This window comes from Phascolarctos cinereus, unplaced genomic scaffold (genome assembly GCF_003287225.1).
Source record: "Phascolarctos cinereus isolate Bilbo 61053 unplaced genomic scaffold, phaCin_HiC Scaffold_726;HRSCAF=1367, whole genome shotgun sequence".
In the NCBI taxonomy this organism is placed as follows: Eukaryota; Metazoa; Chordata; class Mammalia; order Diprotodontia; family Phascolarctidae; genus Phascolarctos; species Phascolarctos cinereus.
This window is the reverse complement of record NW_027556098.1, coordinates 27,899,669-27,924,173: the sequence shown is the minus strand read 5'-3', so window position 1 is coordinate 27,924,173 and position 24,505 is coordinate 27,899,669. Positions and strand designations below refer to the sequence as shown.

At 38.6% G+C, this 24,505-nt stretch overlaps 1 protein-coding gene across 1 annotated transcript in view; it reads left to right on the top strand.

The window, feature by feature from the left end:
* The first annotated feature begins 570 nt into the window (after positions 1-570).
* RP2 (RP2 activator of ARL3 GTPase) overlaps positions 571-24,505 on the top strand; it is a 45,794-nt gene continuing 21,859 nt past the window's right edge. The window contains exon 1 of the mRNA XM_020992933.2: positions 571-914. Coding sequence (XP_020848592.1) covers positions 789-914 — 126 coding nt within the window. The 5' untranslated portion in view covers positions 571-788. The remainder of the gene's footprint in view (positions 915-24,505) is intronic.

Genomic DNA, 24,505 nt, shown 5'->3' with positions numbered 1-24,505 from the left:
GCATCGCTCCCTCTCCTATGATTATTCACAATGATGAGCAAGGACGCGAATGCAAGAGCACAACCTAAAAAATAGGAAGTTTCCTTCTTCCTAAGCCTCATTTCGTAACACCGAATTTAAAAGGCTGAGGAGGGGCCTGCCACGTTGCCGCCCCGCCTGACCCCACCCCTAGCTCTCAGCGAGAGGGCGGAGCAAGTTCCCTGCCCAGGGCTCCCCGGGAGCTCATCAGGGTCGCGGGACCGGGATGGGGGTGGGGGAAGAAGGGGGTGAATAGAACGCCGATCGAACGCCCGGCGGGGAAGTTCTGCAGCCCATTGGCTCTCCAGGGCACCCTGACTTCACCAGGGGCGGAGCCAGGGCCGCTTCGAGGGACTCCGGTTGGCCCACCCGGAGCGGAGCAGCCATTGGTGGCGGGCGGTAGTCAGGGCAACGGTGGGGCCGGAGAGTGAGAAACGGCGAAGCGAGGGGGGTGCGGGAGCTGTGAGCTAGCTAGCGCGGCGGGGGAGCCCAGGGGTGCGTGGTGCGGTGGGTGGGGTGACTGGAGGGGGGGTGCGGAAGAAGGGCCGGGAGGGGCGGGGCGGCTGCGCCACCGGCTTGACGACCGACTCCTGGGAGCTCCCGCTCGGGCGGCCGGGGGGACCGGAGCCCGGGGAAGCAGGACGGTGGTTGACTTCTCGCCCTGTCGGAGTACCTCACGTGCCCGTGTCGCGCGCGGGAGGAGGGGGCGAGGGCGCGCGAGGCCTGCGGGGGAGGGGCGCGGCGGGGCGGCGAGCCCGCGGACGGGCACCATGGGCTGCCTCTTTTCCAAGAAGCGGAAGAGCGAGAAGGAGCAGCAGCAGCAGCAGCCGCCGGCGTCGGGGGAAGCCGGGGAGCAGCCGCCGCAGAAGCTGTACAGCTGGGACAAGCGGGAAAAGGTACAGTCGCGCTCCTGGCCGCGGCCTGGGGCTCACCTGCCACCCCCCACCCCCAGCCCGGACCAGAGGCTCCCTCCCCTGCAGGAGTGTTTACATTTGAGCCGGGGGAGCTCACCCCTTCTTGCATGGTTTTTTGGGGAGGGCTGGATACTTGCAGCAAAGATCGGAGACTTTTTTAAAACTACCTTCTATGCCCTGGTCAAATCAAAGCATTATTGAATAGCGCCTGCTATGTGTCAGGCTGGGGATACAAAGAAAGGCCAAAAAAAAATCCAGTCCCTGCTCTCAAGGAGCTTACGGTCTCGTGGGGGAGACCACAGGCAAACCACTGTGTACAAGCAAGACAGATGCAAGATAAAAGGAGATGTGATCCACCTAGGGAAGGCATTAGTATTGAGGGAGGTGGGGAAAGGAAATTGAAAGTGGTAGCCTGATTTCTTAGTGCTGCTCGGGTGCCTTCCCAGAGGAGCAGCACCCTTTCCCTCCCCGACCACCTGTGTATTGTTAAAGGTGTTAAGTGCATTACATAGCTCCAGGTAAACGAGAAATTATCAACCTGTGGAAGGTATTAGCATGAAAGGAGATTGGGGAAGGAATTTAAAGTGGCCGCCTGAATTTAGACTACTGCATGGGTAATTTCCCTGTTGCCTCCCAGACCACCTGTCTGTATCGTTAAAGGTGTCGGGTGCATTACATAGCCCTCATAAATGGGAAATTATCAATGGAAGGAAGGTAGATATTAGCAGGAAGGGAGATTTGGAAAGGAAACTGAAAGTAGCTACCGAATCTATTGCCTAAATAAACTGCTGCACTTGTGCCTTCCTTGATGAGCACCTTTCCCCTCCCCGACCACCTGTCTGTGTATTATTAAAGATGTCAGGTGCATTACATGGCCTCCTACAAAAGCACCAGCTGGGAAATAGGTAACGGTGTCAGCTCTGACTCAGCTAGCCCAGTACTCCTCCTCAGTTTTTGCAAACTGGATTTTCTATGGTTCTCCTCTTACAGGGAGGAAGTAGTGAAGTCTCAGCTTTTCTGCTGTTGCTTCCTATTTGCTAACCCTGCCCAATAAGTACAGTTGCTTTGTGTATCTTAGTATATCTCAATGAACTAAAAACTTTTTTCTTTTAAAAGTGAAATAACCCAAGATGTTTCTCCCCTCCCACAAGAGATAGTGAAGTGTTGAAAATTGTGTGTCCCTTTTGGAACATATAAAATTTAGAGTGAAATGGCTTTCATTGCAGGGAACTGTTTTACAGCTTATTTCAGTTAAAGAAAATATTTTATTTTGATATTTGTATGTAAAATGTTTTATGTAATATGTGTAAATATGTACAGATGTTTTCTTTAGAATTGTTTAGGGATGCATAATAGTCATGAGTTTCATAAGGCTTCCTCTTTCCACATAATAGTTTACTTATATTCAGTTCATAATTTTAAGCATGATCAGCTAAACTGCTGAGTTATTGAGTAATACAAAATGAATAATAATAATAGTTAACATTTACATAGTGCTTACTATGGGCCAGGCATAGTGCTAAATGCTTTACAATTATTATCTCATTCTGGCCTCTCAACAACCCTGGGAAATAAATGCTATTATTATCCCCAAAGTGACTTGCCCAGGGTCATACTGTCATCCTGATTCCAGGCCCAGTGCATCCACTGCACCACCTAGCCGCCACATCCTGTTTCCTTTTACTGAATAATCAGTCAAGTTAACAGTTTTATTGTAACTTAATATAACACTCCTAATTAAGTATACTGTTGAACAATTTTTTCCTGTAACTTCCAGCCTGCATAGGAATTTATTAAGGTGTATCCAGTTCTTGGCAAGTGTGGGAATTGGGAAATTGTAAGATAGCTTCTTTCAATCTTTATTTACTTGCTCTTTTTCTAGTAGTTTTTTATTTTATTATTTTATCTGTCTTTGACAGAAGCAGGCTTAAGATTGTGAAAAATATTGTGTCATCTCTTTTACAGGAGGAATATAGTTATTTTAAGATTATTTTTAGGACTAACTTAAACTTAAGGGAGGAAAGAAATCCAGTCTCTGAAAATGACATTTAAATTTTTCCAACTGATTAATGTAAGCAAAATTTGTCTTTTAATTTTTATTTTTTTTAAAAAATTTATTAATTTATTTTGATTTATCAACAATCACTTCCATAAGCTTTTGAGTTTTAAATTTTTCTCCCCCTTTCCCCAAGATGGCTTGAAATCTTATATAGGCTATATATATACATTCTATTAAATATATTTTTCCATTAGTCATGTTGTAAGGAAGAATTAGAACCAATAGGAGGAACCACAAGAAAGAGGAAACAAAACAAGGAAAAAAAATAGCAAATAGTATGAAATAGTATGCTTCCATCTGCATAGTTCTTTCTTTGGATGTGGATAGCATTTTCCATTATGAGACTTTTGGAGATGTCTTAAGTTATCTTTTTTAATATTTATTTTTTATTTTCTTTAAACTTGAGTCCCAAACTTGATGACAGTGCTTTTACTCTGGATTTGTTTAACCTATTGATAGCTTAATAAGTTAAGAACAGTCTTATACTGTCTTATAAGCATAGTTTTTAATGAATCAAAGAGTCTTTTATTGTGGGTGTCATTTTTGCTTTATCTTTACACAACTTCTTAAAGAACACTGATTTAAAACTAAGGGAATGTGTTCTAGCAACTGTTGAATTTTGTTTGCCTTCCAAATGAATGGGAAATTTTTACTATTTTAGAGTTCTCCAGGGCAAGAGCTATATATTCTTGTGTGGTATTCTATGTGTAGTAGGCACTCAAGGGAAGGTGACTTGATTTTTGAAATGTAGCAAATAGCAAAAAGTATTTTATTATTTTCTCAGTGCTTTAATTCATGGGAATACAAACAGCAAAAAATTAGTTTTAAAAAGACTTAAAACACTAGAAAGATCATTGGTCATGGTGTCAAAAGATCTGGGTTCAAATTCCAACTCTGATACTATCTGTGTGACCTCAGGCAAGTAACTTATCCTCCCTCGGCTCACTTTTGTCATACATAGACTGAATGGGTTAGGCTAGATGACCTCTATAGTCCCTTCAAGTTTTAGATCTTCTATGTTAAACAGTGGACGCAGGTGAAAATCTCTTTTCAAAGCTGTAGGAGTGTAAGGAAGGGAATTAGCTAGAATTTGGGGTGGTGGAAACCCTGACATTGTTCTTCCTTTTTTTTTTTTTAAACTGTTAGGAATTCATCCAGCCATCTTTTAAGATTTCATATTTATAATAGTCAAAATCATATGTAAATCTAGAGATTTAAATCTGGTTCATAATCTTCTGAGCCTAAATTTTGGATAAGCCATTATAGCATAAATGTTCTCTAATTCCTAAGTGAATATGTCTGTGGTATCAGTGTCTTACTAGCCGATTAAAGAGAGTACTTCAAAATAAGTAGGTAAAAAAGTAAGACCTAGAGTATACAGGTATGATATGTTCTATGTATATAAAATAAAAGATTATGTGTTATTTGAAAATCTGTAGAATTTTTTAAAAGATGGCTTTTACATTGAGTAGGCAACCAATTTTAGAGCTAGTGTCCCGATGCTTATCTTCTGTTTCACTTTGGGACAAATGTAACAAATATGAATGGAGGTACTGAAAATTATATGAGCTGCCTAATAGAAATACTTAAACTGTGTAATTTAAAAGGTCTAAAGCCAGATAGGGAAAACATTTAAGCTTTCTAGGCCATTGTTTTTATAAGTTGTGCTATCAGTATTTGCTGAGGAGCATCTCTTGGGCTTTGATAAGCTGGAGAATTGAGTTGATCTTAGGGGACTAAAGCTAGGAGAAACTTTTCTTAATTAAAAATAATGTTTGGGCAGTTGTGATAGCAACATACTGTGTGGTCAACATTGCAAGAAACCCATTTTCTCTTGCTGCTTACTTTTGGGAGAAAACCACCCCCCCAAACATCTGACTCTTACAATATAGAAAATGAATATGGACAGCATTCTGAAAGACAATACCCTAGTTAAATTATTCAACTAATGCCTACTCTGTGGATGTATGACACTATTCAAAGGCATTGCAAGTGGTTTAAAAAGGAGAAGATAGGAGGCAGCACTGGCCCTGGAGTCAGGAGGACCTGAGTGCAAATCGGATCTCATACACTTGACACTTAACTAGCTGTTTGACCCTGGGCAAGACACTTGGCATTGGCTAGCCAAAAAGAAAGAAAGAAAGAAAGAAAGTAGAAGATAGTCTAATTCTTCAAGTTGGGGAAAGTCTTGGGGAAATAAGCTGTGCACATTTGAAATACTTAAAATTTGAACATATCAAAAGAAGTTATATATAAAGTAAATGTTGAGGAACTTTACTTTATCCTGTTATTTTTACTAAGATGCCTTTCCACTGGTACCCTGCCAAGTAATAAAAATACCAAAAGAAGGCTTCTAGTGCTTTGGGTAGCAAAATTTGATATCAGGGTCATTAGAATTAGAAGACATTTTAGTGATCATCTGAGCTCCATTTTTCAGATGAGGAGAAGGTAAGGTGTTACAATAGAGGGAGCATTGGCTCTGAATTTTGAGAACTTGGGTTCTAATCACAGTTCTGGCACTCACTAGCCATGTCACATTGGTTAATTCTCTGGATTTCAGTTTCTTCCTTGGTAAAATGAGGGGAGCTATGCTAGGTAGCTTCTAGATCCCTTCCAGTTCAAGATCTATGATGCTTTGAAAGTGAGACACAGAGCTGAAGCCTCAGGACCAAATTCTCACTCTCCCTCTTTTCCTCCCTCATGTAATGTCTTACATATAAATACTTAAAATGCTAGAGATAGTGGGAGATAAGACTGGAGAGAGATTGGGGCCAAATTATGGAGGACCTTGAATACCAACCTTTTGTACTTGAATTTGCAGGTACTGATGAGTCTTAAAAATTTTTGAGATCAGGAGTGACACAATTGTCATGTGCTTTAGAAGTTTAATTTGATTGGTGATGTCCTGAATGTATCCATCAGAGCTGGAAAGGATTTTAGAGATGCTCAAGTCCAGCTCTTGGTGATAAAACACCTACCAATGCAAAGCTGCAACAATTTTGTAACTTAAATTTTTGCCTGGGTGCTGAGAGGTTAAATGACTTGCCCTGAGTTACCCTAATGGGTAGGACTTGAATCCACATTATCCTGACTCTAAGGCTAATTATCCATCCTCTATACTATGCTGTATCTCCAGATACTTATGTACAGTCCTTTCGGTTGTGTCTGATTCTTTGCGGCCCCATTTTGTGATTTGCTTGGCAAAGATACTGAAGTGGTTTGTCATTTCCTTCTCCAGCTCATTTTACAGGTGAGGAAACTGAGGCAAACACAGTTAAATGACTTGCCCAAAGTCATACAGCCAGTAATTATCTGAGGCAGGATTGGAACTCAGGTCCTCTTGATTCTAAGCCCTAAACTCTGTCTACTGCACCACTTAGCTCCCTACTTACGTGATACACATTATATATTTAGAGGAATGAGAGCTTGATCAGTGTGATGACATTACAGTGGATGAGCCACTCTTTTGTATCTCTCTATGAAGGGTATGGATGATGCTTATCCTTCTTGCTCGTTCTGCTGCACTTAAAACTGTTGAACATCCTCACTTTTTGGATACTCTCTCTTTTCTGGGTTTTTGTGGTGCTGCTCTCTTGGTTCTTCTATTAGTCTTATTGTAACTCAGTTTCCATTGCTGACTTATCTATATCCTGCCCCCAATCTGCATAAGAGTTATGCAGAATATAGTTAATTCATCATGTATTGATGATTATACTGATTGTAATTGATTTATTAGATAGACCATACTGTATTAGTTAGGCCTGTTAAAAGGATTATTTGGTATCCCACTTGCCACTCTTTAGTACATTGTGCTTGAAATAAGGTTCATATGCCTAGGCAATGGCCCCTCGGCATCACCGTGTAATGCCCTCTGCTTCAAACCCACAACTGACTTGGTCCCTAGAAAACTGTTAACCAGACACACTACTGTTTAATGGCCCCTGCCGAGATGGCCTATAGCTGATGACCTGTGAAAAGCCTGACGAAGGAGGTGTGATTGATGGACGTTGCCATAAGCTAATCTTGGGAGTACTCTCCCCACACTCATAGGAGTCCCTGTGCTTGTGATGGGATATCGCAAGGACTAGGGGACCTTCCAGGGACTCTCCTGAGCATGGAGCATCCTCTACCCAGAGGAAGGTCTTGGATCTAATTGCTTAGGAACCACTGGTCACTCTAATAAATTGCTTGGATGTTCCCCAAGGCATTTTTCTGGGACCCCTTCTCTCTAATACTCTCTCATTGTTTGATTTTATCTTTTCCCACAGGTTTAGTTATCTTTTCACAGATAAATCTTAGATCCATATACTCACCTAATTTATAATTTTTTTTAAACTCTTTTTATCTTCACCTAGATTTCATACTGTCTTCTTCCTCTTTTCCTGTCCTAGAAAGATGTTACTTATAAAAACGAATTTATAGAAAAGGAAAAGGAGGAGAAAAATTTCAGTAAAACTAGTCCACACATTGAAAAAAATGTCAGTGTTCTACTCCTGTGTACTTCAGTCTTTGCAAAGGAATGGAGGTGGGTGAATGTCTTGTCATATCTCTTCTCTGAGGCCAAGTTTGTCCTTTATGATTTTGTAACATTCAGTCTTAGTTGTTTTATGTTGGTGATTCTTTCCATTTCTATTGTTCTAGTCATTATGTATGTTTTTTTCCTGCTTCTACTTACTTCACTGTGCATCAGGTCATGTATGTCTTTCTGTGCTTCTCTATATTCATTATGCTTGTTTCTTCTAACAAAGTAACATTTTATTCCATTAATGTACTGAGATTTGTTTAGTTATTTCTCCAATCAATGGGTATCTGCCTTGTTTCCAGTTGTTGAAAACAGGGACTATCTTTTACTTTTCTTTGTATTTCCATCACTTAGCACAGTGCTTGGCACAAGGAGGTGTTTAATAAATGCTTTTTGACTGACTGGTGTATATGGAGCCATTCTTTTAAATGTCAGTGACCTCCTTAGAGTATATGCTTGTCAGTGGAATTTTTGAGTCAGAGGGTATGGACATTTTAGTAACTTCATTTCATGATTCTAGCTTGCTTTTCCAGGACCCAGCTCTACCAACAATTCGTTAATATGCTTGTTTCTCCCTTCAACATTGAGGATTTCCATGTTTTATTATTTTTGCCAATTTGCTAGATGTGAAGTAAAACTTCAGAATTGTTTTAATTTGTGTTTCTTTTTTTCTTTTACCAGTGATTTGAAGTATTCTTTCATGTGATTAACAGTTTGTAGCTTTTTTTGTTCTAGGAAAAAAAATAAATATTTTCCCCAACTCTACCACTTGCCTTTTTATCCTAAATACATTAATTTTGTTTGTATAAAAGCTTTTTAATTTCATGTAACCAAAATTAATTTATCTAATTGCCTCAGTTCCTTATTTGGTGAAGAATTCATTCCCTACCCATAACCGTGAAAGGTATATTATTTGTTTATTTTCTTACTTTGTTATAGTATGATCTTTGTATTCAGGTCACATGTTTATTTTTAATTTATTGTGAAATGTGGTATAAGATGATAGTGTAATTTCTTCCAGATTGCTTTTCTGTTTTCCAGGAGTTCTTCTCAATTAGGGAGTTTTTTGTAAAGTAATTTATATTTTCGGGTATATAGAACACAGATATGTAGAAACTAACTCTAGTTTCTCTTCTAAGCTCTGCTTCTGAAGTGCTTATTGGGTATTTTGAAATGGAAACTTTGTAAGCATTGCACACTCAACATTTCCAAAATAGAGCTCGTTTATCTTTTTAACTTTGACATTTCTGTCAAAGGCACTTCCATTCTTTAAGTCACCTGGCTTTGCAACCATGATGTTATCTTCAGCCTTGCATGTTACACATCTAATCAGTTGCAAATCTTGTCGTTTCTTCTACAATATCTTTTGTATAGTCACCTCTCCACAGCCACTACCACAGCCTTCATCACCTCATGCTTGGGTTATTGCAGTGGCCTCCAAATCGGTCTTTCTTCCTCAGGTCTCTTGCCCCTCTAATCTGTCCTCCACATGGCTGCCAAAGTGATTTTCCTAAAGTGCACATCAGACCATGTCATGCTCTTGCTCCATAAACTGTAATATTGCTATTACCTTGTTACCAATAGCTCTATTACCTGTAGGATTGAATATAAACCCTTCTATTTGGCATTTAAGGCTCTTAACCAACTGAGCCCTGACCTGTCTTTGCAGTCTTATTATGAACTGTTCCTCTTCTCACAATTTACAGTTGGTCTGACCTGTTCTTTTCGCAGGTTGTTATGCACAGCATTCTGTTTTGCATCTCTTGCCTTTGCTCTGGCTTTCTTTCATGCCTGGAAAACATTCTTCTCAACTCCATCTTTCAGAATCATTAGTTTCACTTAAAACTCAGCTCTAGTGATACTTTCTGTCTGCGTGAGACTTTTTTTGGTCCGTCTAGCTGCTTGCACTTTCTCTTGAAAACCACCTTGTATCTTTTTTTGTAAATATTTTGTCCTTATCTGTATAGATGTATGTTGTTTCTTCTGGTGGAAGGTAAGTTCCTTGAGGACAAAGGATGTTTCTTTTAATCTTTGTATCACAAAGGCACATAGTAGGCAATTTAAAAATGCTTATTGATTGACTTTAACAACTCCTTGAAAAGAAGGGTAAGTATTTTCTCCTCAGCTTGGGTAATTCAGATCCATGCATACCTCATTGAAGATAAGTGATGAAGTCTTGGTGTTTGGGAATGATTTGATTGGCTCATTCACTTGATACTACCCAGAGATGGGTTCCCCTGTGAAGAGACCTGTTCTATCTCCTCTCCAGGAAAACTCCTTTGTGGGAACACCTATTCCTTTGGGAGGCTGGAACCCAGAACTCTCCTGGATTTGAAACTTGGCCTAGTCCATGAAATATTCCCCTTCCCCTATCTAAAGTTGGGTGCGGGATTATCCAGGGACCTGGCACTGTCCAGGACATTGCTTTTCCTCTGGTGAAATTGTATCAAAGAAGCAATTTGAAACAGCATTTCATGATGCCCAGAACAGTTTAACAAATCACTGCCTGAGGAAATTTTATTAATTTTTAATAGGAAGCAGTATGACTCTGGCCTCTGATGCTTAATAGTTGAATAAATTACTTAATTTTCCTGAGCCTCAGTTTCTTTATTTGCAAAATGTCGTTGGACTAGTTATTTCGGAGATCCCTTCCAGCTTTAGTTCTGTAATGCTGTCTAAGATCTAGAAGATTGGCTTAAATGGGTCTTTTCCTGGGGTCACATGGGTATTATGTCATTAGCCCTTGGCAAGTACTGTTATCCTCTGTTGCCTTCCTCTCTGATTAAGCTCCATCTGAATCTTTCTGACTGATTTTCCCAGTACAGAGGAATGGCTTTAATCCACAATAGTCTGAAGTCAAGCAAATCATACTGGGACCTGAGACTTAATCACTCATACTCAATGAGGTGTGAATGGTTTGACAAATACTAAGACCCAACAAATGTCCTCAACTCTCTCAAGGAGTTAATAGCATGGCCAGTCCATTTTCCTAACCCACTATATCTAGGTTCCTGACAGATTCCAAGACTAGTCCTGAACTAAACCATACTTCTGTCTCCCCTGCCACCCAGCTTTGCTGGACAAACAGCCATCCTGTGATCCAGAACTTTAAAAACCAGACCTAGAATATCTGAGGAAATATTAGTTTTTGAACTCCTCCTCTAAGGCTGGGCGTCAGCCATCTTGATGGGTATCTACCTGAATGCAAACTTTATCTAGCTGGCCAGTCTGATACATACCCTAAGTAAGCCATCTTGCCTTTTGCCCTAACATTTCCTATGTGTTCTTTCCTATGGCTCCCCTCCCTCCACCCATTCTCCTCTCCAACCCTGCCTTCTGATCAAATCAGCAGTAGGAAAGGATATGTCAGTTGACTGCTTTGTTGATCAGCTTACCATCTCTGACCTTGTAGACCAAAACTCTCTTCCTATTTATTGTTCTCCTTAGAATATGTTCCTTATGGGCAGGAATCATCAATTAAGAACCAGTAAGTTCGAGTCCATCCTACTCCTGTTAGGACAGGTAACTTGCCTAGTGTCATCTAGTAAATGTCAGGTGGGATTTTAGCCCAGATCTTCTTAACTTCCAGATATAGTGCTCTATTCAATACATGGCTAGGGCAGCTAGGTGGCACAGTGGATAGAGTGCAAGCCCTGAAGTCGGGAAGACTCATCTTCCTGAGTTCAAATTTGGCCTCAGTCACTCAGTAGCTGTGTGACCTTGGGCACACTTCACCCTATTTGCCTCAATTTCCTCATCTATCAAATGAACTAGAGAAGGAAATGGCAAACCACTCCAGCATCTTTGCCAAGAAAACCCCAAAATGGAGTCACAAAGAGTTAGACACAACAAAAAAAATGGCTGAATAGCAACAAAATTCATTGCACCATGCTGCTTCATTTTTATAGTATGTATTCCCAGCACTTAGCACATTACCTGTCACATAGTAAGTGCTTAATAAATATTTTTTCATTCATTCATGTCAACCTCCTTGGGAAAACAATAGCAAAATCCCCAAAATAAAACATTCCAATCATGATGTTGATTCGTTCAGAAGACCGAAACAAGGTAGAGTAACAAAAGGTGAATATAAGAGTATTCTTTGAATGCTTAGAATGACCTGAGTTTTGTTGAAGCTAGGGACAGTAAAAAGGGTGAAGGTTTTCTTTTTTCTGTACTGGGGGAATGGATGATCAAAGAAGGAGTTGCTTCTTTGCTTGAGATTGATGGGATAAATGACAATGGAGAAAAGGCAGAGCTGTTTAATTCTTATTTTGCTTCTGTTTTCTTGGAGAAAGTTAATGACTTCTTTCACTGCAAATGACAGAATAAAAATCTTTAGCAGAATTGATATCCAAGATAAGTAAGGAGATATTAAAAGAGTAGTTAGCTGCCCAAAGTTCAAGTCACTTGTTGCAGATTAACTATGTCCTTGGGTGCTGACAGAACTGGAAGATACTATTGCTGAGCTACTGCCAGTAATATTTGAAAGCTCATGGAAAACAGGAAAGGTACTTACTACAAGAGCAAAGAAGGGAAAACGTCCTGATGTTCAAAAAAAGAGAAGAAAATAGTCTACAAAGTATAGGCATGTTAGTTAGACTTAGTAGTAGATAGACTCCTGGACTCAGAGTCAGGAAGATTTGGTTTCAAACCCTGCCTCAGACACTTAATAGTTATGACCCTGGGCAAATTACTTAGTTTCTTTGGGCCTTAGTTTCCTGATCTGCAAATTGGGAGTGTTAATAGCACTTGTCTTACAGTGTTTAGTTCAAATGAGATTTTATATATATGTGTATATATATATGTGTGTGTGTGTGTGTATATATGTATATATATGTGTATATATATATATATATATAAAAGTCCTTTGCAAACCTCAGAGCTCTACATAAATGTTGCTCTTATCAATAATTGTTACACTCAGTCTAGTATAGACTGGATTTTCAGGATTTTTCTGAAAAATCCTAGCACTGATCTTTAGGTGGTCGGCAAACACCTACAAAGAGAAGCAGTGATTATGAAGAGCCAGCGTGGCATTGTCAGGAACAACTCATGCAGGACTGTTTGTTCCCTTTTTTTGACAGGATTACTAAACTAGTAAATGCGAAGTTATAGTTTGTATTTTTGTAAAGCCCTGGTTTTGAGATAGTTCGTAGTATTCTTGAGGTGAGGGAGAGAAATATGGACTACAGAATAATACAATTAGGTGTATCAGAACTGGTTGGGTGGCTGAGCTCAAAGTTAATGGTTCAGTGTCAACGTGGTATGTCTTCAGTCTATACTTTTTAAGCATTTTATCAGTGACTTGGATAAAGACATGGACAGCATGCCCATAAAATTTGCAGATTTCACTTACAGAGCATTGTGCTGAATTTAGTAAGGTGAAATTTAGTAGAGATTAAATAAATGTAGGTGGCACAATGGATAGAATACCAGACCTCGAGACAAGAGGACTCAATCTTCGTGAGTTCAAATCCAGCCTCAGACACTTACTAGCTGTGTGACCTTGGGCAAGTCACTTAATCCTGTTTGCCTCAGTTTCCTTATCTGTCAAATGAACTAGAGAAGGAAATGACAAAACACTTCATTATCTTTGTCAAGAAAATCCCAAATGGGGTCATGAAGAGTTGGACACAACTGAACAACAGCAGCAAAAGTCTTACACTTAGATGCAGAAAATCAATTTCACAAGTACAATACAGTAAACATTCTGTTTGAAAAAGATCTGGGAGTTTGATGGACTTTAAGCTCAGTATAAATCAGTAATATGAAATGTCAGCCCACAAACCTCATTATGTTGAACTGCATTAAGAGATTGCTTCCAGGAATAAGGAGATGATAATCCCTCTGTACTGTGCCCTTATCAGACCTCATCTGGAGTGTTGTGTTCAGTTTTGTGTGCCATGGTTTAAGAAGAATGTTGATAAACTTGAGAGTGGTTAGAGGGCAGCCATGAGGATCAATTTGGGGAGTGGACATAGCCTGGAGAAAAGAAGACTCAGTGTAGGCATAATGGCTGTTGTTTTTTGTTTGGTTGGTTTTTTTTGGTGGGGCAATTGGGGTTAAGTGACTTGCCCAGACTCACACAGCTAGGGAGTGTTATGTGTCTGAGGCGGGATTTGAACTCAGGTCCTCCTGACTTCAGAGCTGGTGCTCTATGCACTGCACCACCTAGCTGCCCCTATAATGGCTGTTTTCAAGTAGTTTGATGGACTGTTATGTGGAAAAAAGGGTAGATTTAGAATTGAGAGTGACCTGAGAGGTGATGGAGTCCAATCCTTTCAGTTTACAGATGAGGAAACCCCCTATGAGGTCAAGTGACTTGCCCAAGGTTACATAGCTAGTAAGTGGCAGAACTGAGATTTGAACCCAGGTAGTCCGATTCTAAATCCAGCACTCTTTCCACTCTTCTATGCCGCCTTTGTTTGCCATGTTCTACTTCATGGGGCAGAACTAGGAGCATTGGTGAAAGTTGCAAAGGGGCCCATTTAGGCTTGATGTCAGAAAAAAAACAAACACCATCACCAAAAAACAACTTTCTAACAAATAGAGATGTCCTGAAGTGGAGTGGCTGTCTGCATAGGTGGTAGATTCTCCCTCCTTGAAGGTCATTAGGCAGAGCCTAGATGACTGCTTGTTGGGTTGTTGTAATGGAGATTCCTTTTGGAATAGTGGGTTAGAGTTGGTGGCTTCTGAGGTCCATTCCAGCTCTTAAACGTGTGGCTCTCTTTGACTAGGCTCCTTTGATCAGCCTGCTGTATCTATGTATGTTAAATGTCTTAGAGAGGTGGAAATCAAAGTGGTATGTAAGGTCTGAATTGGAAAATCACTACTGAATGGGATTGCAGTGATCGAGGAGAGAGGGAAGATTTGTCTGTTTGGAGGACAATTAGGAGAATATTGCCATAGTCTAGGAGAGAGATAATGAGAGTTAGAGCTAGGAAATATAAATTAGGAGCTAGATGGAAGAGTCATTGAAAGGTAGGTATGACAGGCTTAGGTGATTGGTTATGTTGGGAAAGGAAGACTTGCAGATAGCTATTAGGCTATCTCAATTCCACTTAGAAGGAAAAATAGAAGTTATTGCTAACTGTTCAACTGGTTTGAAAAGGCATTTGAATTGCATAATAGTTCAACATGATATTCTTTTGGAGTTTTAGGTCATTAAAGGGAAAGGACAGGGATGGATCTGAGAGTACAGATTTATTTTTTCTGTTCATTTAAAAATATAATTGTTTTGGCTCAGAGGCTTATCACAGTGTTTTGGTTACCATGGAAACTTACTCATTGCTTCATAACACCACTTGGTGCTGTATAGCATATAAAAGGTGTTTGAGGACTAAAACTCCTAGCTTTTGGAAATGCTGAACTAAATCTCTTTACATTTTCTTTTCAGTTTGGTAGCTTAAAAATCTAATCTCCAAAGTGTTTTGGGTTCGTTTATGTCAGAGGTCTGGTATGTTCAAAGCTCTCTTTCTGAACTATTGAGCAAAGAAATTCATGCAAGTTGCCCAACAGGTGAAATCTAATAAAAAAAGATGTTAAGTAGCTGGCCGTCTTAGAATGTTTAGAGAAATTCCACTGCGTACTGGGCTAAATGTTTGGAAATTATAACAAATTGAGTTCCTTTTGGAAAAAGTTTATATTAAGTAAAAATTCTTCATGGTGATGTATTGCGATGTATTACAGTTTTATCAAATTGATCATAGGATGGTAGATGTAGAGCCAGAAAGACCTTAGGAGATCTATCTAGCCCCACTTCTTCATTTCATAGGTGAGACTGAGGTGCTGGCAGGTGAAGCGGCTTGTGCGCAGTCATGCAGGCTGTGTAAAACATCAACAGTTCAATTTATACTCTGCCCTCTCACTCCACATTCAGTGATCTTTCCATTTATATCATATTGCCTCCCACAATAATGGTTTGAATTATTTTAAGCAATGAGTCAGACATTTTTGGGTGTCATGAAGTTTCACAGTTTGAAATTTTTTTTAATGTAACTTTGTATGCTGCAATTTTTTTGCATACCGTTGCAATTTACAACTTGTTGACATACAGATTTAGTGAAGGAAAGGATTTCTTTTTAGTAAGTTTTTCTTTGATTACATACTTCTGCTACTGCTACCAACACTTGAGCTCTTGAGCTAGAATGGGACAATGCAGATTTGATCTCTTGTAAGTAACTTCTGATCTAAAATGGAAGTATTAGAAACAGACAACTTTTACTGTTGTTTTTAGTGGTTGTTTCTGGAGCCTTGGAAACACTGCTCATTCTTTTACAGAGTACATCTGTGAAGGAGGCAGAATATATAAAACAAAAATAATTGGAGTGGAAACCTTCCAATTCTTAATGATAAATCTGAACTAATGGGTTATTTGATAGCTTCAAAAGTAAGAGGGAAGAATTGGAAGAGATTACTTTGATTTGTATTAAGTGAGATGTAGATAGGACCTTTTATATGTTTTTTTATAATGAAAAATAAAATTTATTTTCAATTATTCCTATAGTAATAACTTCATTTTCTTCACTCTCTGATAGAGACTGCCTTGCTTCAAAGAGACCCTAGCTCCTTTCCAGCTATAACTGTTTAAAGATACTATAATGTATTTTATGAGTCATTTCAAGGGTAATTTTAACTATATCACTTTGTGGTTTACACATGGATTTCAGAACATAATCTATAAGTTGAAGTGTGACTGAATACTGTATAGCTGCAGGTAGTAGGTCAAGGTTAGTCAGGATTCATAGTCCATCAGCATCATCAGATACCCATGGCACTGTCTGAATCTTATAGGTAGGTAGTCATCAGAATTATATCCATAAAATATGTGTATATAAGGTTGGTGGAAGAGGATAGGGCAGGATAAAGCAAGGATTACTGCCTTGCTTCCTCATTGCCCTTTCGCCAGCACCATGACCTCATAGAGGCCCCAGAGCACCACTGGCTAGGAGTGGCTGAAGCATTTTTGTCCTGTAGTTGGCTCAACCTTTTATATGTTTTTAGCAAGAAGTATAAATTAAATCCTCTTATACTTTAAAAAAATTTTCATATAATTGAATACTATTCAGCAAGGAGTATCTGTTATTATGTACCTAGCAATCAGCTAAGTGTTGTATGGATTACAAAATAAAGAAAAATAATACTCTCTTGTACCTGTTAATAACTTTTTCACAGTGCTTTTATGTGTGTAGATGTTATTTGGTACTTAAAGCATCTCTGTGAATAGGGGAAATAGTCATAATCTGTGCCATCAGAGTTTAGGAAATTAAAGATGCTGTAAGGGGGGGAGCAAATCAAGTGGTAGCATGAGGGGTATCGTAAGTACTATAGGATGTCAGAGATGAGAGAGATCAATGTATATCAGAGCAGTTGAAGAAAGCATTTGGGGGGAAAAGGAGGACTTAAATTGTGCCTTGAGAGAAAGGTTGGATTTAAATAAGTAAGCTGTACGGTTTCGACATTAAAGGCTACCTTTTATCAATCACACCTGTAATCTTATTTTTAAAAATATATATTACCAAAAAAAAACATTTTTCTGTTTCTCTGAAGTTATATTTCCACTGCTTATTAGATTTTTACTTCTGGTTGTAAAGTTTCTGAACATAGTGCACTTTCTTTGACCACGTCATTTTCATTAATAGACGTATTACTGAAAGATCATTTAAATAGTGACAGATATGAACAATATTTGCTGTACTATAGTGGTACAGATTGAACATTGGTGAATATTAACTCTAGATGAATAATCGTGGCTCATCCACTGGAATTTAGAAGCACGTGTGCACATACACACTGTACAGTTGTATGTATAAATGTTTTATATGTTTGTGTGCATAAATATACACATATGTGTATATGTATTTATCTTTTTATTTGAGACAGTATTGATCTAATAAGATTAGTTATAGACGCTGTTTATAGTTATTCTTGAGAAATAGTACAAAATCCTCATCAGGTAAAAACCAAAAATGTGGAGCAACTATGTACCAGCAGAGTGCAATGCATGCCAAGGAGAAAAGTTAATTGTAGATTAGGACTTGTGAAGATACTGTTTAAGCACACAAATACAACACGAATACACTAAGATTGTATGTAAGTAAAAACATGCACATGTATGTGTATACATGTAGAATTTAGCTGAAGTTGGCTTTGACTTCCACTTCCAATTACAGGCTTTTGAATTATGGTTAGAATCAGATCGCCTAAAGCTCGAGTTACTTTGTGACATGGCTAAATCAGTTGACTTTTTAGTATCTTTCTTGTCTATGAATTAGAGATGTTATATTATATCTCTTGATTAGGATGACAAGATTTTGATTTGCAAACAGGGCTAATGATAGGATCTGTTTTTATGTTGTACTGGATTCTATTTCTGGAGCTTAAATAGTGTTAGGCCTTTTTTTTTTAAGCATATGTAAGAATAGCTAAAAGAAATACAAGGTAAAAAATTATGTGTGCGACTCCATTCCAAAGGTAGATTAAAAATATTCATACACTGCTTCTAAAATTCCATTCTGATGCTTTATGGAGGTGTCCTTGGTTTTTAAAGGTCATACTAGTGGAAAAAAATTCTCTTAAGTCCTGTCTAGTTCCTAGATAGGCTTTGAACAATGGACTGTTAAGTCTGATTATGGATTGCATGTCAAGCTAAGTGCAGAAGAGCTCATCACCAGGTTAGCCATAGGATCTTTTTTTTTAAGCTTTAGCAGCTCCTTAAAAATAATACATATATTTCCAAATTTTCTCCTTCCCTCTTCCCACTGCCCTATCCATTGAGAAGGCAAGAAAAATAAACCCTTTACAAATATATGTAGTTATACAAAGCAAATTTCTACATTAGAAATGTTCGTCTCCCCCACCAAAAAAAAAAAGAGAAAGAAAGAAGAAAAAAATATATGCTTCAGTATGGACTCTGAGTCCAAGTTCTCCATCTAGAAATGGATAGCATTTTTCGACTTCTTTGGAATTGTGGTGGGTCGTTATTGCATCAGTTCATACAGGTCTTCCTAGGTTTTCCTTAAAACCACCTCTCTTCATCATTTCTTACAGCACAATGGCATTGTGGTACTCCATCACTTTCATGTAACATAATGAGTTCAGCCATTCTCTAATTGATTGGTATCCCCTCAGTTTCCAATTTTTTGCCACCACTAAACGAACCACTGTAAATAATTTTGTACATATGAGTCCTTTTAACCTTTCTTTGCTCTCCTTGGGGAATAGACTTAGTAGAGATATTACAGGGTCAAAGGGTATGCACAATTTTATAGCTTTGGGGACATAGTTCAGAATTGCTTTCCAGAGAGGTTGAATTGTATCGCAAAAGCTATTAATTAGACGTTAAGCTATGGGTAGGCAATGCATTCCTTACCAACCAAGAGATAGAGGCAATTACAAAAGATAAAATAGACCACTGTGATTACATGAAACTAAAAAGCTTCCACATAGTCAAAATTAATGCACCTAGGATAAAAAAGGAAGCAGTTGATTGGGAAAAAAGAATCTTAGTATCTAATTTCTCTGATAAGGGTTTTGTACATACAGATATGTCTATATCTAGATACATATGACCATTATCCAGTAGATAAATGGTCAAAGGATATGAACAAACAGTTGTAAAAGGAAGAATTGCAAAGTATTTGCAACCATATGAAAAAATGTTCCAAATCACATTGGAGCAGCTAGGTGGCTCAGTAGATAGAGCACTGGGCCTTGAGTCAGGACAATTTGAGTTCAGATCCAGCCTCAGACTCTTGGTAGCTGTGTAATCCTGGGCAGGTCCCTTAAACCTCTCTTTGCCTTAGTTTTCCTCATCTGTAAGATGAGGGTAGTCATAACAGCACCTACCTCCCAGGGTTATTGTGAGGACTAAATAATATTATATTATCATTATATCAAATGTGCAGTATCTAGCACATAGTAAGTGCTGTAGAAATGATAGCTTTTATTATTCAATGCAATTGAAACAACTGAGGTTTAACTCGTACCCTGCAAATTGGCAGAGATGATCAAAAAGTGGCATTAGTCAGTGTTGGAGGGGCTGTGGGATGATAAGCAAATGAATACATTGTTGATGGAGCCATGAAATGGTGCAGCCATTTTGGAAAGCACTTTAGAATTTTGCAAATAAAATAACCAAAATGCCCATATTCTTTAAAGGAGAGACTCCAATCCTGGGAAGCCATCAATTAAAAAAAAAAGGCCCCATATACACCAAGACATTTATAACAGCACTTTATTGATAGCAAAGACATGGAAGCAAAATAGATGCCATAGATTGGGAAATGGCTAAACAAATTGTTATTGAATGTAATGAGATATTACTGTGCTGTAAGGAATGATGTATGTGATTGAATACAGAGAAGAGTGGAAAGATCTGCATGAACTAATGCAGAGTGAAGTAAACAGAGCCAACCCCCCCCCAAAAAAAAACAATGCACAACAAAACAGTATGCATAATAACCACAACAATGCAATAGAAAGAGCAGCCACATACCAAAACGTAAAAGTGAAGCAAAATGATAAAAGTTCAAGCATGACTCAAAAGAGTGATGGTGTGGGGTCCACAGGTGTTTCACATTGCACATTTTAGACTTTTTCAATGTACTGATCAATGGTACAGAATTTTTTTTTTCCTTTTCCATTTTTTTTAAACTTTAAAAAATACTGTTTATAAATAGGCTGGCTCTCTGGGAAGTGGGGGGAGAGGTGCAGGGGATAACTAGGGTAATATAAAATTAAAAAAAAGAAGGAAGTGACAAAAATTTGTTTAAATTTTTTTCAACTTTCTATCCTTATTCCTTATGTGACTTTGGGCAACTCAACCTTTTCCTGCCTCAGCTTCTTTTTTTTTAAATTAATTTATTTTGAATTATCAACAATCACTTTCATAAGCTTTTTAAAAAATTTTTCTCCCCCTCCCTCCCCACGATGGCGCACAATCTGATATAGGCTGTACATATACATTCCTCTTAAACATATTTTCACATTAGTGATGTTGTAAGAAAGAATTAGAAGCAATAGGAGGAACCACCAGGAAGAGGAAACAAAACACAACAGAAGGAAAAAAAATAGCAAATAGTATGCTTCAGTCTGCATTCCAACTCCATAGTACTTTCTTTGGATGTGGATAGCATTTTCCATCATGAGACCTTTGGAGATGTCTTAAATCCTTGCGTTGCTGAGAAGGGTTAAGTCTCTATCAATATTAGTCATCGCACAACGTGGCTGTTACTCTGTACAACATTCTCCTGGTTCTGCTTATTTTCACTCAGCATCGGGCCATACAAGTCTTCCCAGGTTTTTCTGAAGTCAGCCTGTTCATTATTTCTTATAGCACAATAGTATTCCATTACATTCATATTACCACAGCTTGTTCAGCCATTCCTCAATCGATGGGCGTCCTCTCAATTTCCAATTCTTTGCCACCACAAAAAGAGCTGTTATAAATATTTTTGTACATGTGGGTTAGAGCATTTTTTCATATGACTATGGATGGCTTTAATTTCTTCATCTGAGAACTGCCTGTTCATATCCTTTGACCATTTATCAATTGGGGAATGACTTGTGTTCTTATAAATTTAACTTAATTCTCTATATAGTTTAGAAATGAGGCCCTTATCAGAGAGACTGGTTGTAAAAATTCTTGCCCAGTTTTCTACTTTCCTTCTAATCTTGGTTACATTGGCTTTGTTTGTGCAAAAACTTTTCAATTTAATGTAATCAAAGTTACCCATTTTGCATTTCATAATGTTCTCTATATCCTGTTTGGTCATGAATTGTTATGTTCTCCATAAATCTGATAGGTAAACTATTCCTTGCTCTCCCAATTTGCTTACAGTATCAGTCTTTATATCTAAATCATGAACCCATTTTGACTTTATTTTAGTTGGTATATGGTGTGAGATTTTGATCTATGCCTAGTTTCTGCCATACTTTTTTCCAGTTTTTCCAGCAGTTTTTGTCAAAGAGTGAGTTCTTATCCCAGAAGCTGGAGTCTTTGGGTTTATCAAATAATAGATTACTGTAGTCATTGACTACTGTGTCTTGCATACTTAACCTATTCCATTGGTCCACCACTCTCTTTCTTGGCCAGTACCAAGCAGTTTTGATGATTGCTGCTTTATAACCCAGTTTTAAGATTCGGAATGGCTAGGCTACCTCAGCTTCTTCTTGTGAAAATGTGCACGTGGGTGGACTAAATGACCTCTAAGGCCCTTTAGATCTATGGCTGTCAAGGATAAATGCCAAAGACTGACTAAAACTTCTATACAGGTTAATGTTGATCCACTAATAGCCACTCTTTAAGTTATTCCTTAATTTCATGCATCCAAATCAGGTATCTCTATCTTGTCTACAAGATGGAATCTCATTTGAGTCTTAGTACGCTGTAGAATTAAGCAGAAGCACAGCTAGCTACATACTATAGTGGTAAGTGTTGGGTGTGGAGTCAGGAGGAGTTGGGTTCAGACATTTATTAACAATGTGACCACAAACAAGTTACTTAACCTCTCTGCAACAGTTTCAGAATTTTTAAAATGGGTCTGATAATAGCTGCTGCCCTCAGAGGGTTATTGTAAAGATCTAGTGTGATAACATGCTTCGAAAACCGGAGTTCTTAACCTTTTTTATGTCATGGACCCCTTTGGCAGCCTGGTGAAGCCTATGTTCCCCTTCTCAGAATACTGTTTTTAGGCATATAAAATATAATATGTAGAACTAAAAAGGAAGCCAGTAACATTGAAATACTATATCAAAATTTTAAAAATCCCCATGTTTCCAAGGTTAAGAGCCCCTGCTCTATATAAATGTTATTCTTATTATTTGAGAGTGATTATAGGCTTTTTCTAATCTTCCATTCTATCATTTATTTCAAAAAAGAAAGTGAAGTTAGCTTGGCATTGCTTTAATAAGCCTGTGCTGGCTCCTAGTGATTATCTCTTTATTTTCAAAGTATTCATTCTTTAAAATATTATATTCTTTTATTTTCTAAGAATCAGTATTAAGCCTATAGTTTGAGGATCTGCCTTCTTCTTGAAAATCAATATGGTTTTTCCATCTCTGATCCTTAAAGAGCACAGAGGAAGGCAGTAAACACACCCTAGATTTCTTAGTATCATGGAATGAAGTTTTTCTGGGCAAGGTTGCTTCAATTCATGAAAGGTAGCAAGTTGCTCTCTGATTATCTCCTGATACATCTGGGATTTCAACCCCTCCCTCAGCTTCTCTTTTTAGCCAGTTTAGAGATTATTCTTGGTAGAAGAAACAAGCAGAATTGGAAGTGAATAGTTCTGGTATTTGTTTCATCTCTTATATAATATTGTAATGCAGAACATTATTTTATCATTTTAGGTAGTAGGACCCTTTAAGCCATGGAAAGCAGAAATTACTGCTTAATCTTGCCCCAGACCTCTCTCTTCCTAAATCTAAACAATAGTGAAATGTTCTCTTGCATAGCTCAGCACAGCCCATACCTCCAACGCAAATGGATAACAAAGCTTGCAATATAATTGCTTTAGATAATTATGTTTATAGCAGAGACCAGGACACCTGGTCTAGTTTGTGTGATCTCTGACCTGTAATGATGGGGTGCTCGGGTGCTTGTACTTGTGCCCCAGTTTCTCCCTAATCTCAGAAACACTGTCTCTGACAACCACCCCCCCAGCCCAAGGACACTGTGCCTAGCAGTTATTGATGCATAGGTCTCAGCATGACCCTTATCTCTCTCCCTGGTACAGCTATTCAGAGCTGGGCTGCTCAGGCCCCAGCCCTCAGGTCATGTCTCTGGAAGCCTCCCAATTCCTTAGTAAGAAAGCTTTCCCTTGTTGCCGAGCATTCTCTCATCAAGACAGAGGGAGAGGGGTGTCCTTGACCAGCCCAAGGACTCTTCCCCCTGCCAGACTCCAAAGATCCATCCCCCTCCCTATCTGGTATACTCCCTGTACTTTCCCATACAGAGTCCCCAAAGACACCTGCACCTTTGGATTACCTCATCAGTGTTCCTGGCATTTCTTTCCCATGCTCTTTTCCATATAAACCTAGCTCGACCCCTGATCAGGGCTGCTTGATTTGGGGGTGCATACCCTTTGCAGCCGTGCGCTAATAAATCCACATTTTAAATTATGTCTGGGTCTCACTCGCTGATTTTTCAGTACAACAAATTATACGTTATTATTTAATATATACAATATATATTCATCTCAAATAGTGATATTATCTTTTTACTGTTTCCACATAGCTTAAGGAAAAAAGACACATCTAATTTTGTGGCTAAGGTTATTGGGATGGGGAAGAGCATGGTTACATTAGAATGGTAAAGACCTTCCATTTGAGTTGGATGATAAAAGGAGGAAGTGAGATAAATGCTAGTTGGCTTGAAGGAAGTAGTTTTTTCTTTTTTATAGGGGAGTATGTTTGAATAGAGAAGGAAAGGAGAAGACCCAGAGGAGAAAGGAGATGGGTCAAAGACCCAGGTGGAAGGTGTTAGTTTTGTAAAAGGAATTTTTGAGAAAATAGAAAAAGATATCTTGAAGGAGATCGTATCTAAAGTCTTTAATTCTCAGTAAAGCAGGAGGCATAGTTATCTTGTGAAAGTAAAAGGGTCTGGATTGGGTTTTGAGGCACATAAAGAAGCATGGGAATGTGATAGAATGTCAATAAGTTGAAGTCATGGTCCTGCCTGATTAATCTTCCTCATTACAAAGATCTAATCATGTCAATCCTATTCACTTTGATTTTGCTCCACGTTACCTATAGGACAAAGTCCAAACTTTTCTTGGCCCATTTTTCAAGGTTCTCCATACTCTGGTACCATCCTACCTTTCAAAAGTCATTAAACTACCTTCTCCATATTTTATGCACCAGTCAAATTGGACTGCCAGTTCCCTCTTTTCAACTTTCATGCCTTTGCTTATACCAGGAATATTCTTGTCTTCTTTCCCCATTTTCATTGAAATTTTTCTCATTGGCATTTGAGGTCCAGCTCACATG